The 19,572-nt window shown below is 37.9% G+C and overlaps 1 protein-coding gene across 2 annotated transcripts in view; it reads right to left on the bottom strand.

The window, feature by feature from the left end:
* tnrc6c2 (trinucleotide repeat containing adaptor 6C2) overlaps positions 1–19,572 on the bottom strand; it is a 117,560-nt gene that overhangs the window by 86,348 nt on the left and 11,640 nt on the right. For both annotated transcript variants that reach the window (XM_077198991.1, XM_077198992.1), the window contains exons 2-3: positions 9,001–9,101; positions 5,103–5,124 (exon numbers count right to left, since the gene is read on the bottom strand). In XM_077198991.1, coding sequence (XP_077055106.1) covers positions 5,103–5,124; positions 9,001–9,063 — 85 coding nt within the window. In that variant the 5' untranslated portion in view covers positions 9,064–9,101. The remainder of the gene's footprint in view (positions 1–5,102; positions 5,125–9,000; positions 9,102–19,572) is intronic.

The following is a 19,572-nucleotide window of genomic DNA, read 5'->3' as shown; positions in this document are numbered from 1 at the left end:
TTACACTAACGAAAAAGAAAGCTTCAAGCCCAGAAGTTTCCAAGAAACACAGCAGTAAGGACTTTATGAACTTCTTCACTAATAAGATTGATAATATTAGGGACAAAATTATAACTATGCAACCGTCTACTACAGCATCACATCAGGTAGTGCATTATAGTCTCCCTGAGGTAAAATTTTATTCATTTGTTGCCATAGGAGAGGAAGAATTTTGCAAACTCGTTAATTCATCTAAATCGACAACATGTATGTTAGACCCTATACCGACTAAACTACTGAAAGAGATGCTTCCAGAAATCATAGATCCTCTTCTTAACATAATTAATTAGTCTTTGTCTCTAGGATACGTACCAAAAACATTTAAGCTGGCTATGATTAAACCGCTTGTTAAAAAAAACGCAACTGGATACTACAGAATTAGTCAATTACAGGCCGATCTCAAATCTCCCTTTTCTGTCGAAGATACTAGAAAAGGCAGTATCCTCACAACTATGTTCCTTTCTTTAAAGAAATGGTATCTCCAAGGATTTCCAGTCAGGATTTAGACCGCACCATAGCACTGAGACAGCTCTCATTAGAGTCACAAATGATTTGCTCTTATCATCCGATCGTGGTTGCATCTCTCTATTAGTGTGACTTGATCTTAGTGCTGCATTTGACACCATTGACCACAACATTCTCTTAAATAGACTAGAAAACTATGTTGGCATTAGTGGAATTGCATTAGCATGGTTTAAATCATATTTATCTGACCGCTATCAGTTTGTAGCAGTAAATGAAGAGATGTCTTATCGATCACAAGTTCAGTATGGCGTACCACAAGGCTCAGTACTAGGACCGCTGCTGTTCACTCTGTGCATGCTACCTTTAGGAGATATCATTAGGAAACATGGAATTAGCTTTCACAGTTATGCTGATGATACTCAGCTCTATATTTCTTCTAAACCTAACGAAACTCACCAATTCAAAAAATTATCAGAATGCATAGTTGATATCAAAAATTGGATGACTAGTAATTTCCTACTACCTAATTCTGAAAAAACAGAGATTCTAATTATTGTAAAACTAATTATACAAAAAACTTCCACACTTAATAACCTAGAATACCGTCTAACACTTGATGGCTGATCTGTTAAGTCTTCGTCGTCAGTTAGGAACCTGGGTGTGCTCTTTGATACCAATCTTTCATTTGAAAGTCATGTGTCTAGTGTCTGTAAAACCGCATTTTTCCATCTTAAAAATATATCTAAATTACGCCATATGCTCTCATTGACAAATGCGGAACAACTAGTTCATGCGTTCATGACATCAAGGCTAGATTATTGTAATGCTCTACTGGGTGGTTGCCCTGCACGCTTAATAAACAAACTACAGCTAGTTCAAAACGCAGCCGCTAGAGTACTTACCAGAACCAGGAAGTACGACCATATTAGCCCGGTTCTGTCAACACTGCATTGGCTCCCTATTTAACATTGTATAAATTTTAAAATATTGCTGATTACTTACAAAGAACTAAATGGTTTAGCTCCCCAGTACTTGAGCGAGCTCTTAACACATTATAGTCCTTCACGTCTATTGCAATCTCAAAGTTCTGGCCAGTTGATAATACCTAGAATATCTAAATCGACTGCTGGCGGTAGATCCTTTTCCTATTTAGCACCAAAATTTTGGAACAATCTTCCTAACATTGTCCGGGAAGCAGGCACAGTCTGTCAGTTCAAAGCTAGACTAAAAACACATCTCTTTGACCTAGCATTCACATAACACTCTATAGACTTCTATAATTCAATATTAGGCTGCTTAGATTAGGTCAGCCGGAACTGGGAACACTTCCCTTAAATAAAAATGTACTCGTTACATCATAAGAAGAATGGCATCTACGCTAATTTTAATGTCTTTGTTTATCCCAAGGTTTTCCCGCAGCCTGCCGAATCCAGGCCATTTCCAGATCTGACGAAGGACTTTCGCCTGGACTTGATGACAATGCAGTGCTGAAGTGCCAACTAGCCTCTCCCTATGGAGGATCCCTATACCACTCTACAGATAAAGCGTTGTGGAATTTTTCGTTTCGCGCATCTACCCAAAAGTGATAAGATAAAATAAAATTCTGAATCAAAATTTATAGACAAGACAAGTAGTTTGTTTAGGCATGGTTTGTACGGGAATTACAAACCTGCGCACATATATTCAAACGCACATAACTATAGAATCAATTCTTAATGCGGATGTGAACGCCATCAGCGCCCCTAATTTAATAACAAATGATCATTTAGACGGAAGTGAATCAATCAAAACTAACTTTAGCTGGAAAAAACATTTTTCAAGAACCACTATAAAACCAAACCAATCTCTGTTACCTTAAATTATATGTTTATCTCTGTAAAGCTGCTTTGAAACAATCTACATTGTTAAAAGCGCTATATAAATGAGGATGACTTGACTTGACTTGACTGCTGTAAACACTAGCCGCTTGTCCGCTGTATGTTAGCCATCACGTCACCTCAGCTAATACCGCCTCTTTGCCCATTTCGTTTATTCGGGAGTGACGCTTTGTCAAGATGGCGAAGATGACATCTGCGTTATTATGTACCATCCAAAAAAAAGTATGTCTTTAACCAGATGCTAATTGGTAGTTTGCGTTTTTTTGGAATTGGGTTCTTATTGCTATACTAATTGGCAATATTAAGAGAACCAGGGGAAGGTTTACAATAAAAATAAAAATAAACTTCCAAAATCCTTTGACAACACTCCACATATGCTAAATGCAATAATGATAAATGTATGGGAAAAAACAAAAAGTCTAAAGGCGCTATGCGTTAACTTGTTGTCACAAACCTGGTTTAGATAAACGAATAGATCGGAGTCATCTGTATGACAGATACGAATAATTGAAGGCCTATTTGATCCACTCTCGTTTTCTGCAATGTTTATCAAAAGTATCTATTTTTCTGCTTACCGTGTTCCTGCTACTGTTATTAAAACAACTGCGTCATCTGCAGCTCTTAGTGTGGCGCTTTACGTGATTAGCAGGAGAGAGAAGCATCGTGCATGGAGCGAAAAGAGTTTGAATGAAGCACGTTTGGCTTTAGATAAAAAATATTAGAGAATGTAGAGGGAAATATCATTACCACAATGGCCCTGAGCACCTTTGGTGTGAACCGCTCAGTTATTTTGACTTGCTGCTCACTTTAAACTGTAGAAACGGTAAAATGGTGCAATTATGTCCCGCGGTCCGGATGGAACCAAACCGTGGTCCACCATTTGAATGCCACTGCTCTAAAACTAAAAGATTATTTCTGACACTTTCCCTTTAATGGTAATTTTTCACATATTTATATTACATATTATATATATATATATATATATATATATATATATATATATATATATATATATTAATCTTCTAAATATATAATCATTAAGCTGACATGGACTCTTGAGGGTGATGAAAATGAGCATGGCCTTTGTTAATTTGCATAATCATATAGTCATTTCTGGATCAGGAGTTTGAATTAATTAATTACCAGTCGCAATGTTGTTATGCACGACAATACAATTAAATATGATAAATAAACTGATATTTATCATAAACTGTCCTCTAAACTGATTAATGTGCTGCAGAATAAATCAACATAATAGTCTAAACTTTCATGATTAATGAATATTTATGAATGTCACATTTGAAGACCGTCCTTCCTTTCTGCTTAGGCAAATTAGCCGCTAATTACTGCAGATCACAATTCATAAAAATCAGCCTTATGGTTGAGTGTTGATGCAATTAATTGGATGTGAAATTGTAAATTAATTGCATCAAGAATTACAGTTTATCAGGCAGAGAATTGATGCTGCTATCATTTGACAAGTCAACTGGCTGCAGGTAATTTCCACCCTAGCTGGGCATAATTGGGGCAGAAAATGCCTCAGTCTGAACTCTGTATTATTTTGGCCTTGCTGTGCTGCACTAAGATATTGGTGACCTTTGCAAAAAGCCACTTTTAATTACACAGTAAATGAATGTCCATGTTATGAGGAGATGCATCTTTTTAAATCGGTCTGAATGTTTAAAAGCACAGGGATAGCTCAAACATGCCAACTGGTGCCAACAGATGTCATTGAGGAGAGTTAAAGGGGGCTTTGTTTCTCATCTCAATTTCCTGATCGAAGGCGAATCTTCCTTCACCACCTCAACATGTAAAACAATAGCAACCCCTGATAACAATTTATATTTATTTTTAGTCTGTTAACCCATCTCTAACAGAGTTAATCATCTTCAACATTCATGTAAATATGCATGAAGCAAACAGATCAATGTCTCAGGAGAGAGGAGAGCACTGCAGACAAGGCTGAATTATCATACCAGCACTGTGAAAGGCACACCAAATATCCAAAATCTATAAATACGGACACACGAAACATTCAAACACCACAAAGGGATGATGTTTATCCATCCCTAGAAGCAATGAGTAACACTTCATGAATGTCCATCATCGGTTACATCTGGAGTGCACCAATATTTACAACAGCAATAATCACAAAACAGTTGTATGTGGTTAATATACTTCTAATGTTGTCAAGACAGCATTACTATCCAATTCCATAGATTACCATCCAATTTAACCATCCAATACCACCTCAGAACTTTGGGACTACAGTATCAAAGTAAAGATGCAGTCAAGTGGAGACAATGGACCATTTTGCCGCCAAAAATATTAGTAATGCAATCACACCTGAAGTTGGCACTAAGCAAGAAACAATTAAAAAACAAGAAAGACTGCACAGAAAAACAAACTAATAACCAGTCCATAAATTAAATTCTGCAAGCCGTTGATGCTGAGAAATATCTCCCATCCCGGTATTACCTGTCTGGGATTCCTAACACCCCAGTGAACATATGCTAATGAAATAATGCATGTGTCACCAAGCATTAGCCTGCACAGGCATGAAATCAGAGCGAAAAAAGCTATCTTCAGACTAATGAGGAAGATATTTTTTGACCTTACTACACATGAATTGCATTAAATATTAGCTGAATTACATTACTATTCTGTTGAATTATTACATTTTATTTTCATAGGCTAAAAGGACTTAAAATATGCACTTACCTTTGGTTTTCTGTTCAGTAACCTGTAAATGAAAGCAAGAGAAGCATTTTCAGCAAAAGCCATGATATAGCCTATTTCTCTGCAAATACAACTACTACACTGAACAAGTACATAGTATAATGAATATTCATACCATACTTTTGTAGCAGGCTGACCTGAAATTTACTAAAAAAATGTATTATAATAAATTATATATTCCAATAGTGTAATTAATTTAGGTCTTGTACATATTTTCTTTGCCGTCAAAAAATGTGTTTATACATGAAAGCATACATAAATATCAGCAAAGTATCACTACAGTTATAAATGATTAAAAGGATGGACTAAAAAGGATGCATTATTTTAAAGCACCTATTATTGTCAAGCTCAAAACTATGGACATGATCACTATGCAAATCTGGAGTGTTTTCCTGTTTTGTTGTTTGAGTATTTGTTACTACCATACTACGAACATCCTTTATTTAACACAATTAGTACTATAAAGTTTGTATGGTACATCAAATGTACTGGTGCTTTAGCAATAAAACTGACACTAATTTAAAGCAAAATTAGCACTACCAGACATTCTGGCGTATCCGTAGTACTGAATCCAGACTCGATTTGCTATCTAAGTGCTGTCTGACTGACAGGTCATGTTAAAAATTGGAATTGGAATTTACATTTAATATGTATAGTTTTATATAGCTTTTTATATAATACATTCAACAGCATACTTGTGGTATCAAAATTGGTAGAGATATAACACCTCATATCTTGCTAAAATGCATAACTAATCAAAAATTCTGAGACTTCACCTCTTTGAGTAGAGGGCTCTCTAATTCAGTCTTGATGGAGGTTCAAAATTATACCTAGCCCAGAATAACAGTATGACTTATTGAAGCACAAACCAAAAACAAAACTCCACTTCCAGTCTTAAAACCCGCCTCAAAATCTTGACAAGAGGCCCAGAAGGGGCCTGGAGCGAATCATATTGGCACAAACAGTAGCCTGCTAATCGAGTGGAAACAGACTACAAACAGCACTCTGTCAGAGAGGAGGCTGAGGGGAAGAGGAGTAAGAGAAGGAACCAAGGCCAGAGTGCTAGTTTACATTCCCTGGTGCTATTCCAGAACTGTTATAAAGACTGTTCTTTTCTTTCTGCCCTTTTAAGTACAGAACAACAACTCCAGAACACTCATCTGAAAGGTTCAATGAAGATGTATTTAATGTGCATTTGCTGAATCCCAGAACATCTAACTACTGATTCAAACACCGATTAAAGAATCTTGATATGAAAAAAAACAAAAAAACATTGAGAGATGAAAAATCCTTAAACCAAAAATTAAATCAGCTGTAACTGATATTAAAATCTGTAGGAATGCGCAATATATCTGTAGTATATCGGTTAATAGATTATCAGGTTTTTTTTAATCAGAAGTCAGTATTTGATAATTGATATCCATGCCGACATCTAATATTAATCTCATGCAAATAACTAACTGTTGTATGTTAAATGTAATTGTAACGTGTATGTTGATTTGGTTTAGGGTAGGCCCTATGTTTACACAACACTGTTTTCAACTGAAAACTTTGGTTACACTTTAGATTAGGGTCCAATTAGTATCAACTTACTATTAACAATAAACTCCTAATTACTGCTTATTAATAGTTTTTAATGTAGTCATTTAGTTATAGGGTTGGATTAAGGGATGTAGAATATGGTCATGCAGTAGAGATGCTCCGATCAGCATTTTTGGGGCCGATCACCGAATCACAGAATGGCAGGGGAATGGGAATCTTTTATCTATAATCTAGCAGAGTTTGCACCATTTGTCGAAATGTGTTTATTTAATTGTATTTAGAAAATGAGATGTCTTAAGGCTACTGTAGGCCAGCTTTCCCAAATAAGGCAGAGTAACATTAAATTATTCCAAACAAAGAGGGGTCAGGCAGACCAACATACATCAGATCAGCCTAATGGGAGGGGATCAAGTTACACTTTGGAAATTGTAGCCTCTTAATACACCCACTACATTTACTAATTGGCAACAAAATGTACAACTTGTTACACCAAAACTGGCTACTGATAAAAGGACAAAACTATGGCAAGTTTTTTTCTGTTATTATTATGAACGTCTGATGTAGTTGAGCAGAATGCTCTTTTATGAAGTTACTTCATTAAAGGACATATTTAATGAGATTATGCCTGAAAAGGTTTTGGATTATCATACGTTCACTTAAAAATATACGTTGTATAAAATTACTTCTTGTTTTGTTTTGTTTTATTGTATTTATATGATATTTGTATTTTTATAATTGAATTTTTGCCATGAAAATAGCTTTGAATGCTGACATGGCATTAAATAAAATAATCTGAATCTGAATCTGATGTAGTTGAGGAACCAACTACGTCAGATCAAAAAAAATAAAATACCACCACCACTTTTGAAACATCTCGCGGCACGAATGTACCAATACAAATAAATAAAAACATCTCCAGTTAACTCGGAGCATTCATTTTGTTCATTTGTTAAATAAGAGGCGATCTAGCGCTGAAATATTTTTTTTTATCAAGTGATCAAAGTGCTCGTTGCCGCAGCGATCAGTGGCGCAGATACCGCATTCTGTTGTGGCTCGCGCGGTGCACGGTCTTCATTCGGACGCGCGCTTCAATCTGTTGGGAGACTCCCTTTTCGTTCCGGTGAAGGAGAACTCATGTTGCCACTGCCAAGCTCCACTCTGCTGTTGTGTGCCCGTGCGCCACGAATGCTGGTGGGAAAAAGTTGCGCGAGTAATTTACGTCACGTGATCGGCTTTTTTGATCGGCGCTTTTGGGGTTCGCCGATCAATCTATTTTTAGCCAATATCGGCCGATCATGATCGGCGTCCGATCAATCGGAGCATCCCTATCATGCAGCATAAGACAATAATAAGTACTGATAAACAGCCAATATCCAAGAAATATGCATGCTAATAAGACACTAGTCAATAGTATGAATTGGACCCTAAACGAAATTGTTACCAAAACTTTTTATGCATTTTGGCCATTCATTTACACAACAACGCAGTTGTGGGGGCCTGAAAATGCAAGCTTTTGAAAACAGGTTTTAAAGTTAAAGGTTTTAGAAATGGGTTTTAAAGTGCAAGGTTTTGAAAACGATGCCTTTACCGTTTCCTTGTAAACTACAAAAACGTGAATTTGTGAAAACAGTGACATCATGCACATGCGTGTTACGCGTTTACGCATGCGTATTACGTTTTTGTCGGGTGTTTCTTGACGAAGTGACATCTACTGGCCTGGCATGCATAATACAGCCTTTTTAGTCATTTTTACAGATCAGTGTTAACAGGGATCATTTTGACAATTTTGTTGTCTGTTTTTAGTACATCGTTGTTGAGTAAACAAACCCTAAGTTTTCAATCTCTTCCCTGTTCTGCCTTGACTGAGTTCTGTTCTCTCGTTAATATCCTTGGTTGTTAATTAATCCCGCACCTGTTTCTGTTGTAGTGAATTATCTCTCCCCATGTATTTAAGCCTAGTTCCCTCGGTTCTTTGTTTGTTCTCATTTATGTGTAGTGGTTGTTTTCTCCAGTGTTTCTCTGCGATCTCCTGAATAGTCTTAGTTTAAGTGTTAATAAAAGATTTCTCTGACATTTCCGTGCGTTGTGCGTTTTCTGCAACCACATGTGACAGTCATATTATTTCATTTTGTACATCATTGCTTAATTCACTTGTAGCATTTAAAAATGACTGGTGGTTTACATTTAATTTAAGCAATATAATACACAATGTTTATGTCAGACATCCATCAGATATTGTCCTTATAAAAAGAATAATCTGCATATTTGGCTAAACAGTGAGTAGTTTTTTTTCTCCATTTACCTTTCTTTGCTTTTAACAGAATTAAAATAAACTGACCGTTTTTTCTGCAGTATTCTTCTTTGTCTCTACTTCTTGCTTTTTATTTTTATTTTCTTCCATCAAATGGTTCTCTCCTTGTGATGTTCAGCTTCTCTCAGCTAGAAGAAACACAGGTGAATGTTTACTAATTGACATGCAAGAGCTCAAAATGAAAGCAAAGACACTCTTATGGAGTATAGCACCTGCAAGAATAGGACAGTGAAAAAACTATGATTCCCAAATCTTATTACTCATTCATCCAGAGAAAAATCATCTAAATTAGGAAGTGGAGGTAGGGCCTAGGGCAAGTATTAATCAATCCTTTATTTACTGTATCTGAAAGCTGGTAATGGTTTATGAGACTGAGACCAATTCAAGCAATGATAACATCCAAGGCCAACCTGAAGACACCAGTCTCTACAGTGAGTCTAGTTCAGTTCCATACTACAGTGATAAAAATCCAATACAAAATAACGTCAAACACTCTGACTGCGCATCTATTTGGCAAATTGATTGTGCTACAGGGCACCAACTATATTTTGTCAGTTCCAGAATTTTGATCTCACTACTGCACTGTATCATTCATGACTTATGAACAGAGGATTCTTATCTTTCCAAATGTAAGATTGCACAATCTATCACACCCCAAATCCGAACACATTTTCTACCCAACAACACACAAGATCTCATTCCATTGACAATGCAAACATAAAGGTCCCAAATGAGGCATTACTCCATGAACAGCAAAATAATATACCAAAATAATGGAAAGCGTGTCCTGTTGTGTTGCCAGTTTGTAATGGAAAATTTGTCAATCAGTGAGACAGGAAGACTGCAAGTGACAATAGTGCATTATACGAGAAAAACGCACTGGCAGAGAGCCATAATGGTATGGCCAGACTAATGCTTAGTTGCTAGTCAGCTGTCCTGATTTACCCAAAACACCTCCCATTGGCTGGTAATCTCTTCCCTACTTTTGCTGGCCAATCAGAACACAGGCGTTTGAGGGATTGCCATTCACATTACCTCTTGGCAGAGGTCCAGAGTTAGAAGATAGGAAATTGCAGTGGCCCATTACCTCGGTGCATTTTGTGGAGGGGGACACTGAACGGCTTTATAAATATTCCACACCCTTTGTGTGCCGGAATTTTTCAAAGCCGATTCATCCAGCTGTTCATAAAACATAACCATCTGCTCCAGAAATTTGCGCTAATACAGTCCCACCTAGGAATTATATAAAGATACTGTGATCTTTAGTTCTTATCAATTTATTATTAATGGCAAGCCAAGAACAATTAATAATACTCTATTCTTTGGCACAGATAAAAATTTATTTCAGGTTTTATTTACTCAACCTTACAATAAATGTAAAAATATATTGTCCGTAATGTGGTTGGACAAATTTGAAGTAGGGCTAAACGATATACTGTATATTCAATAACATATTCGATATTTGTAATTTTAAAGGTTTGCTCTTAAATGCTCTTGATTTTATTTAGCCCAAACAGAGAAACCATCATTACAAGTTTTTTTACTAAATTGATATAAGGACAAATCATAATTATATGCCCACATATAATAGTGGCAAGTATGTTTGTAAACGCTTTGAAAACATCTGGATTTCTGCTTTGATTACTTAATCTTAATTTAACCCACAATTACAGAAAAATACAATCAGACATACTGGTGAACCTAGACTACCTGTGGTCAGGCTATGTGATTTACTTTCTACACAAGCCCTCTCCTCTTTCAACACCTGCACCAAATGGGATTTATCGAGAAGGAAGAGCTGGTGGTACCTCCACCAAAAAAACAGTAGTGGTACATGCCCATTTTCCAGCACTACAGTGACCAACATCTTCATTTTACACAAAGGGCTTTGTGCCATCCAACATGAGAAGCCCATGGACTGGACAAAACTTTCAGGAGCTGCTGGCTGCTCAGCTCACAGGCGTGCCCCTGGATGGCAGCCCCAAATACCCCTTTTCCACCGAAGCATTTTGAGAGGCGGTTCGGAGCCGGTGCCTGCGCACGAACCAGTTCTTTGTGTTTCGAAAGCCAAAGAACCGGTTCTCGGCCAGGAAAACTGGTTTCAAAGCGGCACCAACTCTTTGCTGGACTGGACCAGAGTCCAGTTCTCTAACCAGAGACTCGTTCTTTTACCACGTCATGCTTACGGCGGGGGCTGGGGGCGGGTTTAGATGTGTTCTATACATCTTTTCTGACCGCAAAGCCAGGAGAAACATTTGCAGAAACACGATGTAGTCCGCCATTGTACTTGTTATGCTTGAAGTTGGCGCAAGCGTTTCTAGCTTTTTTTTATTAAATTTTTTTTTTAAATGAAAACATTCTGTAAGCAAAGAAGAAAACAGTCACAATATAGAACAAATAAACAGAAAGAAAAAAAGACACAAGACAGGGGTACATAACTAATCAGAAAAGATTACATATCAAAGGAAAAGATTAAAAGGCTTACATATTTCAATTGTTTTTAAAGCCTTCTTGGTACACGATTATCCCAAAGTAATGTTGTACTTGCAAGCGTTTCTAGCTGAAACGTATAGCAACGTACACGGTGACGTAACGACATCGTTCGCTGGGCGCTCTAGTCAGTGGAAAAACAAACCGGTTCTGAGAAGGTTCGCAAGTTGAACCAACTCCGAACCAACTTTGAACCAGCACCAGTTCCAAAACAGTTCTTTTTTGGTGGAAAAGGGGTAAAAGAGATGATGTGATCATCTGCCTGTTCCTGTATGACATTCAGGACCTATCGCAGAGGGCAAGTATGGGTCGGTGTTGTTGTAGGTCTATATGGTGCAAAATAAGCACCCCATGGAAGTGGCAGGAGTGTGATGTGGGCCTATGCTTGCAATTAGATAGGAACTGCTTCAAAAAGCACAACATTTGAGTGACTGGATTTTAAAAATGCATGGAAAACTGGGGTTTAAAAAAGGCTCCTGAGTGAAAACTGTGCAACCAAACGTCACAAAAAAAGACTTGTATAAATGTATTAAAGTAGATTTTTCAAGTTTGAAGTGTAAGATCATTCCATTCATGAGTTTTCTTATTTTTTCAAAACAAAATCAAGTAGAATTTATTCCCACTTATTCCCGTATGTTTAGAACTTCAATTTACAAACTCATTACACAAAAAAAATGACACCTTGTACTTCAAATAGGCACACTGGGTTATAATTTTAAAGTAAAAAAAACATTGTGAAAACAACCTATTTTAGATGCAGGTTCTAAAGGGTTAACTAATAACGCACAAACAGTTGTAATTTTCATAATTTTAATAGAATAAATCACAGTGCAGGGTGGACAACGTAAACAAAGCCTTAAGGTCAGGACTTTTTCAACCCCTTTTTTTTGTGCTTTGGGTCATTTGCCACACCCAACCTCTCTAAAGCTTGAAATCATGAACTGCTGTCCTGATTTGTCTTGATACACATTTGAATTCCTTTTTCCTTCAATGATTATAAAGGGTCCGAGCCCTGATGCAGCAACAAAATATGATGCTGTTGATGTTGGTACGCAGTGGCCTTTTTTCTCTAGCAAAGCATTGTGGATTTCTGCCAAAAAGTTCAGCTTTTCTCACTTGTTTCATTCACTCAGGTTGAATTGTGTTGGTCCTACAGGGCCTGAATTTCAGTACGGGACTGTGGGTATTGCACATTATTTTACTCATTCCTGTAGGTGAGTGCGCATGAATAAAGTTGCCTGAAAAGTCCCAAGTTGCATGACCAAGCTTAGGTCAAGCAACACTTAAGATGAAGAGTTGCGAGGGATGTGGTTACCGTGTAACCCGCCGGGCAGAACAGGGGAGGTACACAGAAAAACACACTGAAAGGTGGTGTGTTTCGGAGTGTGCTGTCTTGGCTCATATCCAGACCCATGGAGGCTGTGAGCATTACACTTGTGCTTACAAGGGCTTCTGGCAGGCCACAGAGGAGGGGAGGGGAAAAACTTAACCTTTGACCTTCCTGCAACCTGCAGCTCCCCTTGCCAGTGCACTGCACTGACCAGACCAGGTCATCAAGAGGCCTTCTCAAACTACTAAAAGAGCAGCTTAGCACTGCTAAGGATATGCAAGGGGTGGGGTGTGTGCACTATCTGCTAAATTTAGAAAGCTGGACTGTCACATACAACATGACTCCCTGAGTGGCCGATCTATAGGCTATAAAAAAGAATATTTCTCAAAATATTTCATTGAGTATTGCAACCTTATGTCATTCCAAACATACAAGTTTTTTCTTCATCTACAGAAAACATAAGATACATTTTTAAAGAATATTCCAAAAAGTGCATTAGGACTAGATTGGTCAAGCTCCAAATAGAAAAAAGCACAATTAAAGTGAGCTAAAAGTAGGCCATACAACTTTACAGTATAAGTTGTCTAAAGCCACACATTAGTTCTGCATAGAGAAATAAAATGCATTTGTAACAGTATACTAGATCCAATGCATTTAATTTTGAAGTGACAGCAGCCTAATATGCCTGCTGGTGTCTGTGTTTTTAATGTTAATCAAACAACAAATGACAAAGAAAAAACTCATTCACTGCTCTTGACTGAAAAACATTTGTAACTTTAATAAGGGTTAATCCATATTTAATTTATACAGTGAAGAACAGGCCTATGCAGTGTTATTTTACATTTGATTAGGCCTACTTTAAAGGCCGGGGTCATAAGATGCTATTTTCAAAGATCATTATTTTGTGTATTGGGTGTAATAGAATATGTCAACATAATTTAATGTTCAAAAAATACAGATCTTTTTTTTTTTTTTTTACATACTGTACATTATTATCCTCTACTACGTCCAGTCTCTCTAAAACTCAATTTCTACAAAGCCCCTCTTTCCGAAAACCGTAGTGTGCTCTGATTGGCCAGCTGACCCAGTGCGTTTAGCAATGTTTGGCTGAACACCTCAAGCGTGTGTAATTCCCCTTACCATAATGGCGAGCTTCAGCTTCCAAAGCAATTATAAAGACGGTTATAAAATGTCGTCAGTTTGTTGTCTAGTTCAAGTCTGCATTCTGAAAATGCAGATGACCAAGCCGATTGATCGAAACCTGTTTGAATTTTTTTCTAGCCGACTAATGAGCTTTTTAGACATTGAATGGCTTTTCTGTGGTAAATGGTAAATTTTTACAAGCAGTTTTATTGACACCTTTCTGCAGTTGAAACACAGATTGAGCGATTACATGTTTACGTTACAAACCTTCTCATGTTCATTCGTGTTCATTTCATGTTGTAACTAGTAAAGCAGAAGAGATGATCAGTTCACGTGCAGTCCACTTGATCTGAGCACCAAAAAAGATTGTGACAGTTCGAGAGACGTCTATGGTCTCACTCCAGACTAAGGGAAAGTAGCCTATTTTCCAATTCTTGTCAGGTTTATTGTTAGTGGTGCAACGGATCATCATTGATCCGTGATCCGTTCGGATCAATATCTTCGGTTCGGAAGACACGTGATCCGCGGATTGATGTATGAAGAAAAAAAAATGTATGCATGTTCAGTCCACACACGGTCATGGCGAGCGGAGGAACGGAGGAGCTTGAATGCCCAATTTAAATCCCCTGTATGAGAGCATTTTGGCTTCCCTGTCAAATATAATGATGAAGGAAAGACCGTGACGGTGTGTAGTAGGGTGGCCATTAGGGCTGTCACTTTACGTTCGAAAATCGATTGCACAATCGATCGGACCAACCAACACAAGTTTCGAAAACGAAAATAGGGAATCGATTTTAACTGCCTTTTTTTTAAACCAAAAATGTGTTTTAGGTAGACAGATCAATACAGTATACAGAACATGTAGGATGTTGGAAAATAACAATGTCTTTTCTGTTAACCAAATGGTTTTTAACATTCGCTATTACTTCAGTGCAAGTGAACAAGCGCGCCGTAATTTGTTGCTTAGTGACGTGTGTGTTAAAGCAAGCCAGAAATGCGCAGATTCTGCGCAATACGCTGTATTTAATATATCATGAGGACTCACGAGTTGCGTATTTGCGCTAAATCCCAAGGATTTGGCTTACACGAACGGCCCCAGCAAAGTGAGTAAACATAGAAACACGCCAAATTGGCTCGTGATATGACAGCGTTACCCGCCAAAGTTCATTTTTATCCGAATTTGGCGGATGTTAATTTCAATCCTTGAATGTTGCACTCCTGTTTGTCATTGTGCAAAAAACTTCACGCCAATAAATCATCAGAAATATTGCTGACTTGTGCGCGTCTCAAGCGCCCTCTTTACGTTCGTCCTAATGCCTGTTAGTTGTCCGTGGATTTGCCAATATTTGGTGTTGAAAATGGAAACGTCTTTAGACATGGAAAAATCGATTTTACAATCGATTCAATGAACACATATGTCTGAAAAATCGAACAGGATTTTTTCACAAAAGTGACAGCCCTAGTGGCCATACGTCCGGATTTTGGCCGGACAGTCCGGAGTTGCGCTGAATTGGCCTAAAGAAATTAACCTATAAAATCACGCATATTAGTAGCAGCTCACTGATGCCCGCAAATTAGTTCAAATCTCCCGGAATCTAGAGCGCACATGCGAGACAGAACATACTGTGCTCCAAACCTTGTAGCGCGCACGGCAGAGAGGGAGAGAGCGAGAGACCTTGTGTGTGTGCGCATGTAAGACAGAGAGCATCCTGATTGGCCTGTTTCAGTATGTCAACCAGTCAACCCCCCTAATATCGAATACCTAATATCATAATATAATAAGATGAGCTTATGATCCGAGAAACAATCCGAACCGTGAGTTTTTTGATCCGTTGCACCCCTATTTATTGTGCTTGCAATTCACTTTAATTGTGGTAAAGGGCAGCATCAGCATTCTGCTAAACTTCTCATGCTGTGTTTCACAAATAAACAAAATTGTTTAGAATAACATGATGGTGAATAAATTATGACAGAAGATACTATTTAGGGTAAACAATTCTCTTACTGCAGCCAAATGGAGTCCAAACAAAAATCACTGAATACTGTACCTTTAAAGTTTGTAAAGAACCCTATGTTGTGTTCAGGCCTTACCATGTGATGTTTAAGAAGTTGGGCAGAATTGAGATTAAACAAGCCAGGATTTACATACAGAGGGACAAAAGCTCTGTCTAAGCTGTCAAATCATCAATGTCAGCTCTTTTCTGATTAAATTTATCAAAGTGAAATCAGATAAGACACTATCAAGCAGGTCCAGGAGATGGAGTCAGTATCATTCCCAAATGATTCTCCTTTTCATGCTGAAGGTTATACTGACAGCTACTGCAGAGGCCACACACAGAAGAACAGAAAATTGCCTCTGTCAGCCTGTCCGGGGTACAAAGCACAATAAAGGCAAACAAGTTTTTATAAACAGAGAAAGGAAAACCAAATGCTCATTTTTATTAGTATGTCTGAGAGCTTAAGCACTACTGAATCAATTTACAGGACAATACAACTAACTTATCCAGAAATCGGGTTAAATTCTTGCAACCAAAATCTAGGAAAACAGAAAAGAGCTGAAAACAGACAGCATAAGATTTCTGCTCCATCTTAAACTACAGCTTTCTTGAAGTTTCTTTTCCTCTCAATTTCACATTTAGAGATGCATCGAACAGGACTCAACAATAAGGATTGCCCGATGGCCTGGGCCAAATGAGAAAGGTGCTCAGGGCTGGATTTCCCGAAACCTTCTTAACACTACGTCATTCTTATATTATACCTTAAGCTGTACATTAATTCACGTTTCCTGAAACGTTCTTAGTAAAGTATACCTTCTGTAAGTCCTACGTTGGTAAGGTTGGTCTGGACCATTCTTAGCTATACCTTATGACAGTCTATACGGATATAATTCTGAAGTTTTAATACACGCAGTGTTCAATTAGGCTAATTGAAGTGTTTTCATGCAAAGAATAAAATTATCATTACACTAATGGTTGTTGGCTTTTTAAATATATTATCCAAAGGTACATCAGCTGGCAAACCAGGCAGTAAGGCTTAGGAGTCTATTTAAAGGGAATGATTGTGGTGGGGAGTCCGGTCAAACTATGGCAGCGATACAGCGAATAGTAATGCTAAAAGACGGCACCGGCTGTGGAGCCATTTCGTGTATATGTGCATTATTTAATCTGGGAAAACTTTAGTCCCCTGGCTACCATGTCAGAAGCTGCAATACAACAAAAAAAGAAAAAATGTGCCTGCCACGGCAGTAAATTCAACAAATTCGACGGAGCTGGTTCTCCTCTTTCTGTCTTTTTTCTCCACCATAGTAGCTGTTGATTATATATTTTGCGTGTTGAGCTTTTATTGAGTAGGTCATCCAATAACAGAAATTAGTGATTTACACAAATAATGTGAAGCGGCTGCTGGGCAATCTGGTTGTGGAGTAAATTAAAGGGCACCTATTATGCAAAATTCACTTTTACATGGTGTTTGAACATAAATGTGTGTTGGCAGTGTGTGAGCAAAACCACCCTAGAATGATAAAAATCCACCCAGTGTTTTTTTTTTACAATCTCAATAAATCATAAGCACTGTCTCAGAACAAACTGTTCTAAGATTCGGCTCAATGTGACGTAGAATTGAGCAAGCCCCACCGACGTGGTTTGATTGACACTGTGGTTTTGGCATAGACCCGGCCCTCAGTGATCTGTACACCAGCCTCCATGGTCTCAATGACAGCCGGTGTTCTGACCATTTGTGCTGCCTTGTCGAAAATGTCTCCTAAGAAACATAAGTGTTCTGTTGTGGAATGTAATAATGTACATAGTAGTTTTCACTAACTTCCGACATCAGAGCCACTGAAAATGCAGTGGATGGATTTTATTTACGAAGGAAAGGCGCCACTTAAACTTCCAAAATACGTTTGTTTGCGCGAATCATTTTCTGACTGTTTTGTGAACGAGGGTCAATTCAAAGCAAGTCTTGCTTCAAAGTTTATCCACAAGTGTGGATCGTTGACTACTGTTCGCGATCCAACGTCACCTCCAGTAGAAGTAAGTGTATTTTATGATTTTTGAGCAAATAGTCATTTCAGTCGATGAAATGTAGGATGTCTGTGTATATCATTCAAACCTTGTTTGTATAGTGTGTAACCACACGTTTATAAATATATATTTTTAAAGATATTGTATTAAAAACTGTTCATGTTTTCTGTAAAGACAAAATTGCTATGTTTATACAAAGGCCAGCACATCGACACGAAGCTGTAGAACGAGGGATATTGGCGTGCATACAGAAACATCACATAAATGTAATTTCGTTTGTACGTAGCAAACGTTCTCACAGTATTTGTGTTTGTAGTTTCAAAAAATTGCGCCAACATTATCACAGTTTGTGTGTGTCTGTGTGTGTGTTGCACATCCATAATTGCAAAGGGGGCGCGATTACAACTCTATAAGTACATACCAAATAACCATTCCGAGACGTCCTGGTCCATTCTCATTTGTGTGTCTTCTGCCGGAGTCTCTTCATCATCTAGGTCTGATTTCGGTTCAAACATGTACTGCTGAATGCCATACAAAACATCGGGTCTGTCATTCTCAGCCATTCTGGTTCTAACGACTGTTTTTTGCCATAGATATGCAAGTTACGCCCTCATCCAAAGGCAGGGCGGGGATATGCAGCTCATTTACATTTAAGGTGGTACACACCAAAACAGCTCTTTTTAAAACAGGCCCCAAAAGTGACATTTTCAAATGGTTATAATAAATGAACTGTGGGGTATTTTGTGCTCAAACTTCACAAATACATTCTGGGGACACCCGAGACTAATATTACATCTTGTAAATACGTTTGGGCATGAGGTTGCGGGTTCGCGCACTCATTTTGAAATTATATAAAATATCCAGAGTTGGATTTTGTTTGCAATTTGGATTATTTTTATAAGATCCCATAAATCCTGATGAATGCAATTTCAAGTATTTCTTTCGTTACATGCTTTCTTTATCAAAATGTATGTCTTCTTTGATTATCTAACTTCTCATGTTAATTATTTATAGTTATTGGTTGTCTCCATCTGATTTTATCATGTCTTAATATTTATAACAAGCAGATTGTTTGTCTCTGTCTGTCAAATGTTTGTATTATTTTGTGAAGCGACCTTGAGTTCTTGAAAGGCGCTATAAAAAATAAACATATTATTATTATTATTATTAAGTGCTTCTTTTATGAAGAACACCGCTTTCTCACATAATGCAATGAAGCAGCCCCTGAATAGAGTGAATTATCGATTCTCCAGCCATCGATATCAAACAATTCAGCACCACCGCCATGGACAGCACCTGGTAACATCGCACGTAAGAAGGAATACCTTAAGCCAGAGGGCTTCAATCCTGCTCCTGGAGGGCCACTATCCTGCAGAGTTTAGTTTCAACCCTAATCAAACACACCTGAATCAGCTCATCAAGCTCTTCAGGATCGCTTGAATATACAAAGGCAGGTGTGCTGAAGCAGGTTGGAACTAAACTCTGCAGGACAGTGGCCCTCCAGGAGCAGGATAGAAGACCTCTGCCTTAAGCAACCTCCTAAGGTATAGTTCTGGGAACACGCCTAGAAAAGGTATACCTTTAGAGTCTTCATGGCGCACTAAGAGTAGGGTG

This window comes from Siphateles boraxobius, unplaced genomic scaffold (genome assembly GCF_051911475.1).
Source record: "Siphateles boraxobius isolate OS27281-9 unplaced genomic scaffold, OSU_SipBor_1 41, whole genome shotgun sequence".
NCBI lineage: Eukaryota > Metazoa > Chordata > Actinopteri > Cypriniformes > Leuciscidae > Siphateles > Siphateles boraxobius.
This window is presented reverse-complemented; position numbering and strand designations above follow the sequence as displayed.